This window comes from Macrosteles quadrilineatus, unplaced genomic scaffold (genome assembly GCF_028750875.1).
Source record: "Macrosteles quadrilineatus isolate MER2022 unplaced genomic scaffold, UCM_ALF_1.0 Scaffold_7__1_contigs__length_78375512, whole genome shotgun sequence".
Classification (NCBI taxonomy): Eukaryota; Metazoa; Arthropoda; class Insecta; order Hemiptera; family Cicadellidae; genus Macrosteles; species Macrosteles quadrilineatus.
Window position 1 is genome coordinate 40664302 of NW_026542600.1, and position 20414 is coordinate 40684715.

At 34.9% G+C, this 20414-nt stretch overlaps 1 protein-coding gene across 2 annotated transcripts; it reads left to right on the forward strand.

Annotated features, from left to right (window-relative positions):
• The first annotated feature begins 1848 nt into the window (after positions 1-1848).
• Positions 1849-18918, forward strand: LOC128997949 (histone-lysine N-methyltransferase PR-Set7). 2 transcript variants are annotated; one of them, XM_054423800.1, is made up of 6 exons: positions 1849-2179; positions 5340-5600; positions 6092-6308; positions 7731-7917; positions 11008-11198; positions 12521-18918. In XM_054423800.1, the coding sequence occupies exons 1-6, from the start codon at positions 2170-2172 to the stop codon at positions 12729-12731; spliced, it is 1077 nt and encodes a 358-aa protein (XP_054279775.1). In that variant the 5' UTR covers positions 1849-2169; the 3' UTR covers positions 12732-18918. The 2 variants fall into 2 exon arrangements, with proteins under 2 accessions (XP_054279775.1, XP_054279776.1); XM_054423801.1 differs by lacking the exon at positions 1849-2179 and adding an exon at positions 4030-4151.
• Positions 18919-20414: the final 1496 nt, after the last annotated feature.

The window sequence follows — 20414 nt, forward strand, 5'->3', positions numbered from 1 at the left end:
TCTAAGGATCCAAATGCTTGACCCCTCATCTGCAATTTCCACAAACAATTCGTAATTCCTTTGGAGGAGTATGAGTTTCTAAACTCCAACGAACGACACCCAATAGTCTTAGATGTAGTTGTAACACATTATGTTACATTTTATACACCCCTTTTTAGCCGACCCAGATAGCAAAAAATACTTGATTCAAACTTGAAACAAGTTTGATTTGTCAAATCTGAAAACTTGAAATAAGCTTGCTCGGATAGGTCCTTAAACTTGATTCAGGTTAAAATCATGTATCGAAGTTCCCACTCTTCAAGTTTGAATCAAACTTGAAACATCTAATTTGAATAACAAAATAAAAAATAATAAATAAATAAAAAGGTCTTTATTAGCAAGCGTTTTTCAGAAGAATATATTCTGTCTAACCCGAAATTGGAGCTCTGCAGAACCCCATATTAATTTAAAACTTTTAAACCCTAAAAGTGCAAATTTTCAAAAAAATATTATCGTTGGAGTAGGTACACAAAATTTGTTGGGAGAGGCGGGAAAATGCTTTTACGCACACATATGGTCAGCTTGTGGCTAGGAGGATTGACATTAATGTTAATCCTCCTCTTAGGATTATTGCCTTGTAAATTATTTGTCGATTTTTCATAGTGTACACCGTCAGCACAAACTTAGCATGTACAGTAGAATGCACTTTTGCATGTAGTATTTAATGATTTTCATAGCATGTAGCATGAACTATATTATTTCAAAGCATGATTTTCATAGCATATACCACCGACAGCAGTCTTTAATAGTGTTAAGCCTCCAGGTGGGGTTCTTCCCTATACGGACAGCGAAAGAAAGCGTGTTCCCGTTCCCTGTCAATCGTTGTGAAGTGCCCTGGTAAGTATATGCAAGCCCCCGAATCGGCCCTGATCATTAGTTAAGAACAAAATCAGTCGTGTCCAGGCAAAAACTGGGTGAGGCAATAATCCAACTCCCCGTGATACCGATTAGCCTAGGTTTGGATTAACTGAAGTTCCAGCTTTCCTGCCAGGGTCGGTAGGTGCTGATGCGCTCCTCTGTCTTTGCCTAATTCTCCCCACGGCACGCATAAATTGCCTTTCTTTTTTACCAAAGGTTTCACTCCATCGACCACCAGGATATCTGGTTATAGGACTGTTCGGTAGGTGTATGTTACCTAGGGTGCTCCCTGACGCTATACATGGGAGATCCGTGTCATATAAGTCTACATCCTTGTTGAACGTGTCTTCTTACACTTTCCCTACTGTAGGCCTATAGGAGTACAGTATAAACTGTACTGCAAAAAATATCAACATAAACAGTCTTCTACTGCTGGACCGAGTACCTTCGACTTTGGGACAGAGGGAAGAAACCACCTATGTTTGATTTTTTTTGCAAAAGTTACTAATACTCCAATGTTACAGACTAGGCATATTAATAAAATTTATCTCAATTGACTGAGTCACCTTAGCGGCCTTTTTCTTCACAAGAACGATCTCGTCTTGCCGGCTTAGGTAGACGCAATGACACGATATTTATAATATTATTAATTCAGTATTTGAAATTGCCATGAATTATCAATCAAAATCAATTGTATTGTGATTTATCAACTACTCCTTATTAAACGTGGTAACTTGTTTGTTTATAACTATAATCATTTGGATTAACTTCTTTAAAGGAGCAGATTTTATATTAAATAAACAAGCCTGCCTTATTTGAACATTTAACAAAATGCTTGAATTAACACCATCTATTGGTCAACCACAGAAACTACTTGCTCTCTGTCTCTGTCCTTAGAGTTTGTCTTGATCAATGTGTAGGTTTCTTTCTACCAATCAGAGGCTTGGGAAATTGTTCAGAAGTGTATAAGTAATATTAATTATAATACATTTTTAAAGTTAAATTGTTAAATCGGAAGGCTGTATCATATTTTTTGACAAAATTTAAAATGCTTTTTTAATGCAATTCAATCTGATGAAACCGGCTCGTTTTCTTAGGCTGCATTTGAAAGTGGAGTTTATTTTTATTTTGATTTCTGTTAGATGATAACTAGTACCTGTCCTAGTAAACCATACTTAACAGTAGTTTTTAAATTGGCGCTGGGCATCATTTTTATGGAGCATTATGGTGTTTAATGACTGAAAAACATATTTTATTTTGATAGGCTGAAGAATGGTTAGAGGTGAGTGAATTACCTATTTCTTATTTAACGGTTAAGCAAAGGTTAGTTCAACTGAAAATTCAGGTTAGGACATCAGCTAAAACTGGCAACAAATTGTAACCAACTTAAGTTCAACTGTTTTGTTATGTTGATCTTGTTTGTAACTAGGCTATAATTCTTCCCCCTGTTTATGGAAGGCTGATTGAATGTCTGCTCTTAGGCCTGTCTTTAATGAAGGCATATTCATAGGCCTATTTTAGACACTGTGCTGTCTTAATCATCTGAAGGCCTCAAACACCTACCTAGTTCTAGGCCTACTTGAGTCGCATAGAATATTTCAAATTGTTCTCTATAACATACATTTATACACAGAAAACATGTTACAATTGAAAGCCGAAGACACAGTTTCTTGTATGCAGTCTGGTAAAACATGCTCCAAGTGATAATGCCACAACCCCTTGGTCTAGCCCGAAGTAATGTGAACAACAATCCCAGGCTAGTGCCTAATGTCTTGGACAAACAATTTGTGTGCTGAGGACACTTACCCACGGCTGAAGACATCTTCATCCATGCAAAAGAGAGCTCAATGAATAATCACATTTCTCAGTGATTATCTGGCTCACTGCAAGCCTATCTTCACCAGGCAGGGCATACTTGTGACAGTGCTTAGCCACTATATCCTCGCCTGCATTATATATGTGTTAGGCCTAGATAATATAGAGAAGTTGGTAATTCTGAACAATTACTTGGTCAACCCCAAACTTCTCATAAGGGTGAGAACTCATAAGGATGTTCTCAGAAAACAAGAAACATATAATTCATGCCCCGCAAGGTTAGGTTAGGTTAACTCATAAAACCAACGTGTGGAATGTGGTTAATTTATAACCTAACCTAACCTAACCTTACCTTACCTAACCTTACCTTACCTTACCTTACCTTACCTTACCTAACCTGACCTAACATAACGGTACCGGTACTGTTACAACTGGCCTAGCATTTCAACCTTCCGTGCGTCTCCTGCGAGCCACTGTTATCGCGTGGACTTTGAACCTTCTTATCGCTCGGCAACCTGTACGATGGCCTTGCGGGGCTTGAATTATATGTTTCTTGTTTTCTGAGAACATCCTTATGACCGTAGTAAAATATGAAAAGTTTGGGGTTGACCAAGTAATTGCTCAGAATTACCGAGGAGTTTCCTCCTAGAGAAGCATCAAGCATCATTATCTTACTATGCATCGTACCTGACCAAATGTCCCTATAGTTAGGCAATCAAGGACTCAGAAGGCCTTCAGTAATAGAGCCATAACAGTATACCTGCAGTAAGTTGCCAAGCTCCATCCTACACCTCAATAAAAGGGAACTCTTCAAGATACAGCATATTTAAAAACAAAGCCTATTACCTACTGAAGGCTAGCTACTTCAGAGACCTACTTGGATACTTACTTGGATACTTGAAGTCTATGTTGTTGACTGATGATAATTGGTATGACTGCGTCATATTTACTAAAATACTATTTACACGATACTATTTACACTGTGGCAATGGCTAAAAAGTGGCTCGTTCCCTAGTTCTTCGAGGCTCTAAAGAGGCCTATTAACCAGCCTGTCATGTAGGGCCGTCATCTAGGTCCAGGTGGTGCACATGAACCGGCAAGGAATTAAACAACCTTATCGCAGACCGAGGATAACTCTTCAGTGAGCAGGCTAGGCCGCATCTCGGCAAATCGATGTCACAAGCTTGGTGGGCATGGTGACTATGTAACTTATGTTGTCTCTGACTACGAAATGGTGGATGTTTACTTTCAGCAGGATCAAGATGTAGAGGACAAACTGGCTATAGACAGTCAACACACCCAGGTCCAGGAAGATGGGACGACATGTGCTTTGTAGCCAGAAGATGTTATTATCCTCAGCGCCTTCTTCTGTAGTAGGAGGAATTCCTACTATAAGGCCTAAGCTGAAAAACGCCTGTCCAGGTTTAGAGCTAATAATTGTAAATAAACCTATTACATTTGATCGTAACACGTAATATATTTGTACCTAGTCATATGTTTTATGTTATTACGACACCATCAATGGGCTCCTTGGGGTATAAGAGGAAGAACGGTTAATAAGTTGTGACATCATGCTTACAATAGTGGAGCAGCTTAGCAAGCCAGTAGGCCTAAACGTATATTAAAAAAATTAGATTCAAATAGCTATCTATTCCCTAGTATGTAACAGTTAACTTAGATATGTATAAACTGAACTTACTGAAGTGCTTACTGCTGTTGCTTGATATAGGCTATAATAAAATTACCAACGGTGTGAATGCATAATAATTTAAAAATGATTTTGCCCTATCACTTTTAGTTTTTAACTATTTTTTTGCGAGAAAATCGCTCAGATCACATAGGCTTCCGTACTATTTACATCATATGTCTTAAAACAGTCTCTAAATTTATTTAAAAGGTCAGTTTTGTGTAGCCTAGATAGTCCTATATAACATAGGTACCGGTACTAAAGACTATTATGTATTGCCGTTATACCTAAATGCCATCCATCTAGGTCTATTATGATAGAAGATAAATAAATGATCTTAGTTCCACTTCTTCTTACAAATTAGGTCTAATTGTCTACAATTGTAATGGGTCTCCGTTTGGCCTACAGTTGTAACTGTAGTACTGCCATCAGCATAAAGACACATCAAGCCTCCCCCTCAATGACTTGGGAATCCTGTCATAGAATTTAGCAAATAAGTTAAATTTTTCATAAACATGACAAAAAGTCTGTACTTTGAGCATTAATTTTTTTGGGTTTGAGTAAAAAGCTATTGGTTTGAGTTGAGCTTCCATTAATAATGGAATGGGGTTAATAAGTTTATTTTCCAAATAAAATAAGGTCTAAGTTTACTGTATTTATTTTTGTGTAATATTTTGCTCCAACCAAGACCAATATTGATGAGGGAAAAGTTCAAATGTAGCCTATTTAATTATGTTTTGTATTAAGTTTCTGCTTATAAAGTAACTATTAATTGTTGTATACAGTATGATATTGTAAATAGATTGTAACATTTTGTCGTCTTTTTGTATTACAGGTTGTCTTAGAAAGGGTCAGGCGACCTTAAGTTTGCATTTATGAATGCCTCATATAATATCACATTTTTATTTCTTTTTATCATTTTTTATATTATTTTGTTTAGGGAAGAGAAAAACAAAACCTATCTCTACTAAGTATAGGGATTCAACGGAGGAAGAGAACACTGATTTAAGGATGACTAAAAGGCAGTTCCAAGGGAAGTTATCTCACAATCCTACGTCTCCAGCTCCGATCACACGCTTCTTCCCACCACAGGTGCCTAAGGCTGAGCAGCCTTCCCCTCAAATACCCGTTGTGATTGGTAGGACCTCCCCTCGCCGCCACGCCAGCACCATCTGTGTTTTGCAGCAACAACAAAATAATCGTAAGAATTATTTGGCCTACTTTTTCTTATTTAAGTTATAAAAGCCTACCTGAAATAATTAATGATTTAAATATTACTCATCTTATTAATAAATAATAATAGAGGTGTGCGAGTCTGAGATTTATGATTGAGCCAGGCTTTTGTATACAAAAATGGTGACGTACAACCACGTGTTGATTTGTCTTGATCCTCTTTTTTTAAATGCTGTTTAATTTTATGATGTAGAGTCATTAAAACAATGAGCCAAGTGTTAAAATAAATGTCACCTTGTTTTATTTTCTTCTATTGGCTACATTTTCTGAGATTAAATGTAGTCTCTACAGCCCTAGTCGCTGTAATACCAGAGGCAGTGCAACAATTTAAGATTTTACCAATCATTTATCCTTTTCTAATGCAAGAGAAAAGTTTCTCCATTTAGTTAAGCTCTTGATAGCTAAAAAAATGAACCTTTTTTAACCTATCTATTGTAGTTGTATTTTACCCCAATGCAGGCAATGTCACTCGTCGAAACGAAGTGGGAGACGGTCTTCTGGCAAGTCCGATTCCGAACATGAATAAACTTGGACAGAGTACTCCGAGTCCTCACAAAATCGAAATGCTTCCCCCTCCACCTCCCCCCTCCCTGACATCACCAGCATTGTCTTCATCAAGTGCTCTTCATAGATTCCCTCTACAGTGCCAAAAGAAAAATAATAAGACGAAAAAGAAGTAAGTTACCATTAGTGTATTTACTTTAGTTGCAGATATTTTGTGATGTTTTTTTTAGATAGTAATTTTAAGAGTAGTAGGATCCTTTAATGAAAAATATTTAGGTCACCTTATACACCTTATTACCTGTATAAAACAGCAATGACAAAGTAGACCTCCCTATTAAGCTTCAAGGTGACAGTTAAACTTCCTACAGAGTAAGCACTAGGCCTATCAGGATGTCACTGATAAATTACTGATTTTAATTTAAAGTCATTGTAATTCACAAATTTCCATCAGGTTCACAGAAATAGTTGAAACACATAATATAGTAGTGCGTCTTTATGATTAGTTCATGAAAAACAAAAAATATGTCTAATAACTCTTGTAATATATGTCTAATAACTTGTAATAATATATTTACACGTATACTGTTGACTCACAAGAAGGTAAATACACATAAAAGATGGTAATTGGTGATCAATTTTGATTGGACACTCCAATCATCATCAGATCCTATAGGCGAATGACCATGATTGATTCTTGGTTCTTGGTAATTTGGTTAATTCCTGACGCTCAAGAATTGTCCTCTTTTTGCATATTATTTAAGGATCTGCATATGCAATAAACTACTGAGTAACACAATTAAGATAAAGGATAAGACTTTTTAAATTTTTTTAAATTTAGAGGTGTTTTTCACATCTTTGATTATGGCAGGTAGATTATTGTAAAGTTGCTAACCAAAAATGTTTTTCCTACAGTTACTTGACAAAGTGGGTCTTGCACTGAATATAACACGCGAAGCAGCTGATTCCTGTATTTACCGGTACTTACTTTCCCGCACTCTGGTATTTCAACTAAATAAACACAAAATAGTGTGCAAACATTAGGCACGTAATAAGTGTTCACTTGAAAACAGGGTGGCAACGCTACTAAATCAATCAGCTGGGGCGATTTTTATTTGTCGTTCAACAAATTGGACTTAACTTAACCTATAACCTGTTGTATAACATTTCAAACAAAAAATGACATTCAGATTTTGATTCATTATGTTTGTGAAATTTCATTCCAAGGCTGTTATTTGTTACATTCGCAAGCAATTTCATTTAGGTTTTGATTTTTTTGTGAAACAATTTTATTTAGGTTTGGATTTGTTAATTTCTGAAAATGCATAGTAATAGTTCACCTATTATTTATATGCTTTAGGCTATATTATTTGTAGGAAAAATATTATGTGTAACCCGGACGTAAAGTGTTGTTACTGCATTCGAGAAACTTCCCCAACATGCCTATTTCTCTCAAGTGCTTCAAAGAGCCATTTTGCACACTATACAAAAATAAATAACTATTGTAATTTAACTCATTAGTAAGTTGATTTTAATAAAAACGGTATATCACAGAGCTATCATTGTAATTGTGAGCTGATAATGGGTTTTGTTTCAGATGTCCTTCACAGCCGATGAAGACGATTGTGGGCCCTTTGAGTAACAGATCAGTTAACAATAACCATAAACTGACAGAATATTTCCCTGTCCGCCGCAGTGTGCGCAAAACTAAAAAGACTGTATTGGAAGAGAAGCAAAGGTGCCTGGAAGAAGCAGTTTTAGCCAAACAAGAAGAAGGTCTTGAAGTAAGTTGAGTGAAGTTAAGCTACTAGCTTTTTGAGATTTTTAGAATGTATAAGGAGTACAGTCCAACCTCAGTATAACGAATCTGAAGGGACCGAACTGAATATTCGTTATATCAAGGATTTCGTTAAAACGAGGTTCGTTATATAGAGGTTAGGTTTGCAGGAATTTCGCTAAGTTGAGGTTCAGAACCAGCGTCGGTCAATATAGGTCGGGATTTGACTTCATTAAAATACAATTAAATTAGCATAGGCTACAACACTTTACAGTGCAGTGTTTACATTGTACAGTAGAACCTAAATTATCCGGCATAATAAAGGGGAGGGATCTTGAATACTGTATTACGCAATCATGACAATCATGACCTTGGTACAGGTTAAAAACTGGAAGTTTAAAATCACAGCTTAATCTAACCCTCCTAAAACCTAGCCAAACACTGTATTGCGTAGTCATAAACCATGTAAATACAATACAATATTCTTTATTGTTAAATCGTCAAGAATTACAATAGTGTCAATACAATAGTGAATTGTACATGTTAATTTTCATAAAATTCCTTTATTGAGTAGAAGGGTCTTGCAATTAGCCACTTCTTCAACTCCTGGTGTAGCTTGTTGCCAGTCAGGTCTCTCAGGTAGTCAGGTAGATGGTTCCTCAGCTTGCAGCCGGTGTAGGAAGGTTTTTTCTCCCAAAGAGTTGTTTGGTGAACTGGTAGTGCAAATTTAGAGCCATGACGGGTGTTGTAGTGGTGCAGGTCTCGGTTTCTTGGGGGGTTTATTTCATTCACATACTTCACAGATTCAAGTATGTAGAGAGACACCACTGTGAGGATTCTTAGGTTTGCGAATGCTAGTCTGCAAGTCTGTGGTGGGACAAGGTTGGCGAGGGCTCTTATGGCTTTCTTTTGAAGGACAAGAATTCGATTCATATTTTTTGTTGAAGTTCCTCCCCACACTGTCAAGCCATATCTAAGATGCGACTCTACCAGTGCGAAGTAAGCTGTTTTGGCCACGGAGAGTCCGCCTATGTAGTTTATTCTTCTGACGACATATATTCCAGTACTGATTTTTTTGCTTAATTGGTTGATGTGCTCTTTCCATGTTAGTTTGTTATCAAAGATAACACCGAGAAATTTTGTGTGGTTTTCTGTTGTTACATCCTCTAATTGAGGGACTATGTCTTTTTTCTTACTGAAATTCAGAGTTGTAGTTTTTGTGGGGTTTATTGCTAAGTCATTGTTCTTTGAGTAGAGGATAGCTTTATTTAGGATCGATTTTGAATTAAGGTAAAGGTTTTGGGCTGTGTTATCCTTGATCAAAATGGTTGTGTCATCTGCATACATGATTGCAACAGCATTTTCACTTTCAATTTGTTTGGGGAAGTCATTAGTCAATAAGATGAATAGAATCGGGCCTAATACAGAGCCTTGTGGAACTCCTCTCGTCAGCTTGCTATTTGAAGATTTGAAACTTTCTGTGACTTCATTTGATGAGTTTTTCAGTTCCACGTCTTGTGAACGTCCCGTTAGGTAGCTTTTGAACCATTCTAGCGCAGAGTTTCTTATACCGAGTCTTTCGAGTTTCTTGCATATCAGGTCGTGGCCCATGCAGTCAAAAGCCTTACTGTAATCAAGGAAGATGGCGGAAATGTATTGTTCGTTTTCTATCTGGTCTAGGACGTACTCAATTAGTGCTGTTATAGCTGAGGATGTAGATTTATTCTTCTGAAAGCCATGTTGGCTGTCAGTTAAGAGTTTGTTATGATTAAGATGTGCCATTAATCTAGCCAGAGCAATTTTTTCTATGATTTTAGAGAAACTGGAGATGAGAGAGATGGGCCTGTAGTTTTGAGCATTTTCAGTTGGTCCTTTTTTATGTTTGGGGTATATTTTACTGACTTTTATGTTTACGTTTCTAAAGAACAAAACAAAACAGTAGAAAGTTTTGTAAGCTACTGCTCGTGATAGGCCGGTAGGCTACTTTTACAGTACTGATTTATCACAACAGAGGAATGTCAATAATAATCATCAACTATAGGTGTTGCTAGTTGAAACAAATCGTATTGAAAACAATAAATTATTAGATAAGTCATTAAAAAAGTGTATAATAATAGCCAACTTAAGGATAATAAAAACACTCGTAAAAGGAATGTTAAAATAACGATGTTGCTATTCTTTCTCTTTGGTTTTGTTTTTATATACTTTCTTAGTTTTCTCTTTATCCAAAAATTGTACAATTCACCATAGCTGTCCCATATCGCCCAATCACAGCTTACTAAACATTACGTCGTCATCAGTCCTCAGTGAATGAAATCAGTTCTCGGTTGCAACATAGCGCGCGCAGCGACAGCAGACAAGGATGTAAAACGGAGCATACGAATGTTAGCGCAAGCGATGACGTGACCTTTCCATTTCATTTGATAAAGAAACAGATTTTCCTAAAACAATAATTGGGTGGGGGATTTGTTATATCGAGGGAAAGACGTAGACAATTCGTTATGCGGAGGTTAAATTCGTAATGTAAAGGTTCTGACAATGATAAATTCGTTATATTGAGGTGTCTTATTTTAGCCGAAATCACGAAAAATTTGTTAAATCAAGGTCGTTCTTATGGTTTGTTCGTTATGTAGAGGTAAAACATACATTGTGTCTTATGGAGAGTTCTAGGGGATTAAAAAAAAATTCGTTATATCAAGGAATTCGTTATATCAAGGTTCGTTATATCAAGGTTAGACTGTAAAATATAATAAATAACATAGGCCTAATATTTAACATTAAAAAACAGAACCTCCTCTGATTGCAAAATTATTGAGTTACAGCCTTCCATAGCATATTAATTTGAAAGAAAAACAGTTTAAGTTTATAAAGTGGAAGTATAAACTTAAAGTTAGCTCAAGTTACTACGGTACTCTATTTCTGTTTGATAATTTGGTCTCAAATTGATTCCATACACAGGATGGTCTGCTGTAGTTTTGCCAATCAAATACATTCTTTAGTGAGGTTAGGTTGTTTATTGTAGAATGATCTAACATTATCGGCGGACTAGAGTTTAGTGTCCTAGATAAAAAAGTAAACAATAATTCTTGTATCTCAGGTCCACATGTTCGAGGGCAAAGGCCGGGGTGTAGTCGCAGTTCGCCCCTTCTACAGAGGTCAGTTTGTGGTGGAGTACGTCGGGGAACTAATCTCCAGCGAAGAAGCCCGAGAACGCGAGCAAGTTTATTCCCAAGATCAGAACACTGGATGTTATATGTACTACTTCAAACACCACAATGTTCAGTATTGGTGAGTCAAATGATGTACAGTTACTGCAAATTGTAATCTTTTCATACCTTCACGTCGTCAATCCTATTTCAGCTTCAGACGACTACATAGTTTCCTTTTCAAACCTTGTCTGCTTATTTAAAATTATTTGCATAAGTTGTCCTCTTCCATAAAAAAAAAAAAAAAAAAAAAACAAGATGTAGCACACAAGAACACACATTTAGGAGCATTGAAGACTAATGCACAGCCGGCCATCACACGCAACAACACTGACTGTCACAATCACAACACAACTTAATACTTAACTATAAGATTGTCGTGTGACATGCCATTGCCTGATTCTTCTTTAACTTTTGTTTTGGATCCTGCAAATCTTTGGGAATAAGTCCAGAACTGGTTTTCCGTTGTCTTTTGTTTTGGGATATTTACGGGATCAAATCAAATCAAACTTTACTGCCACAAAAACGTTTGTAAATAGCATAGCTATAATATACCCCTGTAGCAGCGTAAGTAAATAAAATCCGCTAAATGTTAAACACATTACTAACTTACTAGCCGATCAATATTTATTGTAAAATACATGTGATCAAAAAATACACCGAACCTTGTTAAACACAATTTATCACAACTGGACACTATTATGTGAAGTGAGCTGCCACGAGCGTTGATACCTACGTGTATGATGGCTGGGCGGGATTCCCGTCGCAGGTTAGACGCCAACATCAACGTCAACTCCGGGCCCACACCTACGGCCGCATCCATCCGCGTCGTGAATCCCACTCGTGTGAGACACCCCAATTTAGAGCAATGGTTTCTGTAGAGCGTATAGAATGGGCCTAATAGCTACTTCCCTTTTCGAAATTTGCTAAAACTTTTTTCTTATTGCAATAATAAGTATTTGAATATATTTCCATGACACCAAATGTTGTGTGTTGTACCTAGTCCCACACGTATATACGGCATCAATAACAGAATCTTTGATGTCAAATTGAGCTTTAACATTGTTGATGTCTTTTTGCGGATGGCATAAAATGTACATTAAAAGTTGCTTGATAATGTGTTTCGCTTGGTTTTATTGACATTCTGGTCCATTTGTTGAATTAAGGTGTTTGTGTTCATGCCCATTTCATCAGTATTGTCAATTTGTTCAGGGACTCGAGAGTAGGACTTTTAGACTGCTCTACTGTTGTTTAGACCTAACGGTGCCCCACTGTAACAAGTGAGTGGCAATCCAAATATTGAAGCACACAACAGGAACAACTTTCAATTGTTTTAAGGTCATACTCACACACACATTTATATATATATATATATATATATTGATGTTTTTGATCTATTGACAGTGTGGATGCGACAGCGGAATCTGACAGACTCGGAAGGCTGGTCAACCACTCTCGTAACGGCAATCTGACCACCAAGACTGTGGTCATTGAAAATGTTCCTCACTTGGTGTTGATAGCCAAGGAGGATATCCAGCCTGGAGAAGAGATCACTTACGACTATGGAGATCGCAGCAAAGAATCTCTAAGATACCATCCCTGGCTCGCTACATAAGTCTCAGTCAATGTTTGTCTTTTAAAATGTAGGATCTCATATAAGTTTAGGCACCCGACTGAATTGAGGACTGTATTTAAAAATAGACTGCAAACTTGATCTATATTAGTCAACAGGGGGGGGGGGATAGTTTGATTTTAAAGCCAAAATAGCTTAAATAGCTAATTTTACATTAATTTGTATGAGACGACTGAGTGGATATTTTAACATTTAGAATAGCTTAAATTGACCATGATTTTCTTCAGGGTAGTTGAATCATGCATACATAAATTTTATGAAGGAAATAGAAAATATATTGGTAATATTCAATTTGCAATGACGGGTTTCAGATTTTTAAATCAAAATGGATTAAACCGCTAATTTTTCATTGATTTGTACAAGACAAATGAGACGACCTTTTAACATTTAGAATAGCTTAACTCGAGCATGATTTTGTTCAGGGTAATTGAACCGTGCTTACGTTTTATGAAGGGAACAGAAAGGAAATATATTGGGAATGTTCAATTTTAGATTTATAAGTTGTGTTTTCAAATGCTTTTTACAATTTTAGTATTATTTTAGATTTTCTAGTTTTAACTATTTTATAAGGCTTTTTGTGTTATTGTAAGTATAGACTGTTTAGGGTTGAAAGAACGAAGGTATATTTTAATATTAGACTTTCTTCCATATTAACAGAAGTATGCAGCAGACCTACCTATTTCTTATTCAGCCATATACTTTTAGCTATATTTACAATATTACCTTTTAATGTTTGTTAAGACCAAAAAATTACTTTTACTATATACACAATTTATTGTTTACTGTTATAAGACTAAAAATATTCATCTTTGTATTTCCACAACACTTTTGTTGGTTATAAGTTTTTTTCTTGTAAACTGAATTAACAACACTGACTAAAAAAAAACTCATGTCTTTTATTGTTTTGGTAAATAAGGAATTAAACTTAATTAAATTACTTATGATTCCAATACCAACAGAAAAACATGAAAAAGAACAAACAGAGCCTTAAACAAATGACAAAGATGATATATCATCTGATCTACAACTAATAGTAAATTAAGTGCTGCGATAGGAAATGGTTCTGCTCAACTGCCATATGATCAATTCATATATAAAGCAAGATGGAAGTCGCTCCTCGAGGAGTAAACAAAACCACAAGATGGAAGGAAAGGTGGCACGGTACAGGGCAATGATGTTACAACCTTGCATGTTAACAAACACATTAAAATGCAATAATTAAGTTGAAAATTTGGTGACTATTCTGCAAGATTAAATAAACAATGACTAGTTACTCTACTCATACTCCTCTTGAAGTAGAAAAACTCCTGGATGGTAGATATCTTATTAATGAGTAAAGAAGTCCAAAGAAACTGCTGCAATCACTAAAGCAAACTTGGTTTCAAATTGACAGAATGATACATTACGATGCAGAAGATGAAATGGAAAACCTTACTGCAATTACAAAATGATATACTCAAAAACAACCCCACAAATACAATTTTGGTCTTTTTTATGATTAATCTCCTCTAGTCGAGGACAAACAAATGAATACAGTAAAGCATCAATTACCTAACCATCTCTTCAGTAAAATGGCTTTAAAACGTATAAACGTATGTTTTGTTTTTCATGCTAGACATTATTCATTTTGTAGTTCAGGTTTTAACTCAATGTTGATTGTTGAGTGCATGTTAACTCTCCTGTCCATACAAGACTTCACCATCTTGATTTCATTTCTTTTGTTAGCAACCTTAACCTTTAATAAAGTAAACTTAACACGTTGAGTGCGGCCGTTCCTGATCGGGTGCGGTGCTCGGCCCCCGTACGGTACGGTGCGTCCGTACCCGATCGGGAACGCTCGGCAATGCCTTATGTATATCTTCGTTTTTGCTCTAGCGTCGGTCGATACTGAAAGCGGACCTATACCACGTTAGCTTGTAGTGTGTGACTTGCATTTTGTTGTGGTGTAGGTTGGTATTAAATTTCCCTGTAAAATCCCCGTCTGGCAAGCTTAAAAATCAACTTTTTGTCCTGTCTTTTTCCCTTCATTTGGCTATACAATTCCAATGGGACCCGCTATGTTCCAAGCAGTGCTGCTATCTGTGGGTGTTTAGCGAACTACGTCGACTCTCGTAAAGCAGGACATCCCCACACGTTATTTGCTATTCGTCACACCGAAATTGGAAAGCAAATCACACGCGGCAATCGGGTTTGTTCGACGCTGCGGGCTGCGTCACACTGGGGATACGCCTGCCATTTGACGTGCCGCAGCGAATGTGTTAATTAACTTTCAGTCTTCTTTTAAGTGTATTTGTAAAAAATATGTTAAACGTTTTATTTGTTGTTATATCTTTGGAACGTATTTTATTCACTGTATATGTAATTTTTTTTTATTAAAGGGTTTAATTTACATGTTATAGCCCACTACTAATTGATACATGACCAGTTTCTTCAATTATATGTATAAATTAGGGCTATAATTGAATCAAAATTAAATTGATTATCTGAATGATGCCTTGCAACAATAAGTCCGGATAGTTGATGCTTTACTGTAACAGTTATCCAAAAAATACTTTTAAATGATCCCCAAATATAAATAACAATGATAAATACAATCAATACTTCACTATAAATAGTAAATGAAGAGCTGCACCCAATATCTGGCACCCAAATTACTATTGATTCCAATAATGACACTTCCATCACTAGGTTCAGCAGAGAAAGGGCAAAGAACATGAAACACCCTAAACATACAACACCAATGATATATCAACTGCTTTCTATTATCTTTTGTTATACTCCTTGAAAAGGTTGTCAACAATATGTTAGGAAGTACAATTTGCAGTTAAGGTTTGTGTATATCAAATACGTAGTTGACTGTGTATAAGTAATTCACCCTGTAATTGTATCCGTAGCAGGTAATTGTTATTTATCTTATTCTTTTATTGTAAGCGTATTACTCAAGTACAGTTGGAACTCTTTTTAACTGGCTTAAAACAACCATGTACAGAGAAAACAACTCAACTAAGTCCAAATAAGAATTAATTGTATGACACAAATTGTTTTAACACGTCAGTTATACAGTTTACTCAATTCCACTACCTTTCATCAGTCGACACTAAGTATTCAAACTTAGCCTATGCAGCCGATCGCAGGACTTTACTGGTTACAGACAATAGAGCACCTACTGTTGGACCTTTTATTGAATTTTAGTCCATTTTAACGCATTATTTATTTTGTTAAAACATTTTATGTGGATACATGTTGCCCTTTTACAAGTGTATATTTAAATAGTAGTGTTTATTTTTGTGTGTATTTTTGGTTTGAAGTTTGTAACATTGTGTAGCGTTTTTGTCCTGCGTGTCTCACATAGGAAGGAACATCATCACATGCACCTGACGCACCAAAGCCAAAGTATATTATCGATCCAGTTGTTGTTTTGTATATATGAACCTGTGCCTAAAACTAACTCGCTTTGATGTGTTTGGTGCTAAACATGTTCCTCCAAGTATACTTGTTTTTTTACATTTGAAACTAATACTTATATGGTAAACAATAATATATAACTGTTACGTGCCAGGTGATGACGTTAAGTATAAGCCTGTTTTGAGGATTAAACTAGGTTTTGTTATTATTGTGGACATTGCTAATGTTTTGGAATTGTGTACGGTTAAATAATTTTCTTAGGTAGTTTAACTATTTGTCAGTTTAGTAAGATTCAGATATTTTCTCTGTACTCTACGACCTAAAAGTAGTATGGCTAATTAACGACTGTGGGCCATAAAATGCTCAGCCCTCTGACAGAGTTATATTAGTGATGGCCACAATTATTGTTTGTTCATGGTTTGTATGTTATTTAATAAGTGTTTGAGGACGACTTGTAAATAAATATATCATTATTAATAAGCTGTTTAAAGTAGTGATATGATTACGTATTATGCTTCTAACAGTAAAATATAGTGAAGTAATATTTATAAATGCTTTTGATTCTAACCTTACAAGGCACCTAGTATAGTAATGGGGACACAGATTTCTTATTTGAAGAAACTCGCTTGGTTAGAAGTGAAGAAATATAATATATGTTTTAAAAGTGACAGATATTACTACTATTTTTTCCCATAGCAAGAAATTCCTCTGTTTACAAATTTATGGTTTGATGGTGATAGTAAACCTGTTAAAACTTGCTTTACTTACTGTTAATTATAATGAATATGAAGTACTGATTTTTTTGTAGAGCATTGACTATGACTATAACTGCAGTCCGGTAGGATGTTGATAAAATACAGACCATAGATATTTTCTTCGATAAAATATAGGTGAAATTTGTTTGTAGTCTTTTATATGTTTATAAGGATAGTACATAAATAAATAGTGGCAATTTTTACTAAAATATAAAATGTAAAAATTAGGCAAATGTTCAATTTCATCTTTTGATTGGCCTGAAGTAATCATTTTTCCTTCAAATATAATATGAACAGATTCAGTACCCCATAGGTGTAAATTAAATCATGTAATACATATTTATATGTATTTCATAAATATAAAATTTTTAGTTACAATAATAGGCGACAGTAAAGAGTTATGGAAGTAAATAACTTATGCTGTATATTTACTAATGAATAAAGATGTTTTGAATTGAATTACTATTGGATAGCAACAATAGTAGTTTGTAATATTTTTGGGTAAACTATCTAAAAACTTACCCCTTCCTGACTTGTAATTTTTTTTTTTCATTTGTTATATGCTAATCTAAGATTTTAGCTCATAAAAATATGCCCATCAGCCCATTCATATTTCTCATTGGCTTTACAAGAATGTATTGTTAGTACTTTAACCACCAGATTTTGTTCAACAATACCATCCGGAATGACTTTGTAATCCAACAGTTTGGCTTCCAATAGTTTAATTAGAAAAGGTCTCTATAACATTTAAAAATTTTAAATTTATTATGTAGGTACTAAAATATACTTCAGTCACTTTAACGACTAATGAGGCACTAATTTTTAAAAGAAATAAACATAATCTCAAGAACAATACAGCCAAAATATGCCTAACCAGTTTGTAGTAGTAAGTAACTTGTAAGACTATATAATAATTAATTTAGCTTTGAACTAGTAAATCAAATGACTGCAGTCTGCAGAGAACTAGCTATATTTTTTAACTAAGCTTTATTTTGTTTGTTTTGATTGAAATGGTAATTTTTTCAATAATCAAATCCCCTTCAATTCTTTTGTCAAATATCTTAATTGAAAACATATAATTTATAGTAGGTCCAAACAAAATGGTGTGGGATTTAGCTACCTCTTTTATAATGTGATCTGTTTGGGCCTTTGCTGCAAAATGTGAATGACAAATAGAACATATTTGTTGCTAATCAACAAAATAAAATACTCTTACTATTAACAAAGTTGTTAGCTTTGAACATTATGTCAATGTTTCCTACATTTAAAATTTATTTTAATGAGAACCAGAACACTAATTTATTAAAAGGCAACAATTGCTTTCATCCAAACATTTTTTATCTGTACCAATTTAGTGTAAACATTTTTATTATGAGTGGCAAATATAGGTCAGTTGACCTTATACATTTTTCAAAGAACATTAAAATTTTTAATGTTTTGTTAACCTGTACGTTTTAGCAAAACTATCCTTATCTCTTTGTCATATTTTTGGATTTTGATACTTGTTTAACAAGTTTCTACTATTTAACATTATTCGAGTCAACTGTTATTCAACAAATAACAAACTTGTAACCTAAAATTATAAGTCTGAAAATCTAGTTATGTGTGGAGGGGTCTACTATTGTAGACAAAAATTGGATATAATATAATATATATTTTCAAACTTTGTCCAATAAATAATATGCCATTAAGGGCAGGAAACTTAGTGTTTAGTTTACTATATTAATCACGTGTTAGGATTATCGTGTAACGCATTGGTGTGCTTAGGCTGTAGTCAATGCACTTGTAAAACTTATTTTGAGAAGATAAACACCACCGTAGTTATCAGAACTTCTCTGATATACTAGCATGTCAGTTTATCTGTTAGATATAGTTTAAAGTTAATCAAAGTATTCATTTGTCAAAATATATTGTATTTTCTTAATAGCTTATTTATTTTTTTGCAGAACTACGAAGTTTTTAGTTGTTTTACATTGTGTTGTTCCTTGACACACTAAAAGTAAATAAAGTTTGTACATAGAAGTTGTTTTATTCTCAATTCGCCATCCTGAGTTTTCTGTTAAATATTTGCAATCATGTTTCGCTGTGGCAAGACTGATTGTGGTTTTACAGTTCTAAAAATTTCCCCAAAAATATATAGTGTATAGATATTACAAACATGAGTCAAGTTGCTCAGAAGATTGCACTACACATTGAGGCCAAAACATCAATTGACATGTTGCCTAAAGATCAGGAATCCAAACTTTAACTACCTTGATAATGATTAATTCTGCAATGATCTCTTAAAGTGAACAAAGGAAATCTGGTACTTCCCCCTTTGAACTCCATGGGATTCAGTGATTTTTTTAAACAAATGTTCAGTGGAAACAAACACAGTAGGAATAAGAAAAACAGCAAAATGAGGCGAAACTTGCAAAAAATCCACTCATTCCGCCAAACACTACACCTGAGCCGCCCACGATGGGCTCATCGTTAGAACTCACCTAAAATAACGATTATTTTTGGAGTGCCTCTCTAACCAATCTCTGCCTCTTGACAGGCCTTTTCCAGTAAATGTAAACCTACGTCAGACCTACCTATCTAAAAACATCCAAGGATAACATTTGTTTGTTCCTACCTTGTAATTTATCATATTGCTGTTATTATTTGATTATTTATCCACACAATTAACAAATATAAATTAAAATCTTAATGAAATCAGTCTTTTTAGCAAATTTCTCTATAAGGAAGTAGCTATTACCGTAGGTCTCATGGTAAGACCTAGGCCCGGGACCGATTTGCTTTTTCATTTTGATGGCCAAAAACACCATTCGTTCAAATTTTTATATATATGTAAACATGTCTGTGAACGCGATAACTTGAGTAATTTTGTCTGATTTTGATGAAATTTGGTTTAAAGGTGTAAGGCGGGATAAACTTGAATGAGTTTGCGAACCAGCAAGATTGGACCATGGGAACGGAGCTTTATGGGGTAAAAACTGGTTTATCTCATTATTAACCCTCCAAACACAACATTTCCCAATTTCTCTCTAGACCTTTTTAAAGAGCTCAAAAAAAAAAATTAAGTTGTACATCAAAGTGTTTTTGTAAAATTTAAAATTCCCATGTTATTCTTCTGGAGAATATTGTAAATGGTTGTGGTTTGCTTGTTTTGCTATTAATATTTTACTAAAAAGCCCATTTCATTAGTTTCCTTGTAGCAGCAAACCTAGGTACTCGTTAAACCTAATTTAATTGAAAATCAATTCAGACAATTAGAAATTCGCTTAGTCAGCAGGTTTGCTGCCGCAGGGGTATTTCATTTTAAAATTGTCAATTTAATAAAACATTGTCAGCCTGACTAAATACATGAACATTAAAATTGCTATGTGATAATTATACAACTTATGATCAGGGAACTGTACAATGAGTACACAAAGAAGCGTTTTATTTATTGCTGAGAAAGGAGCTAAGTTGCTTTCACCGTCTACTATTTCAAACCGCGTTCAATTGGGTGATTGGCAAG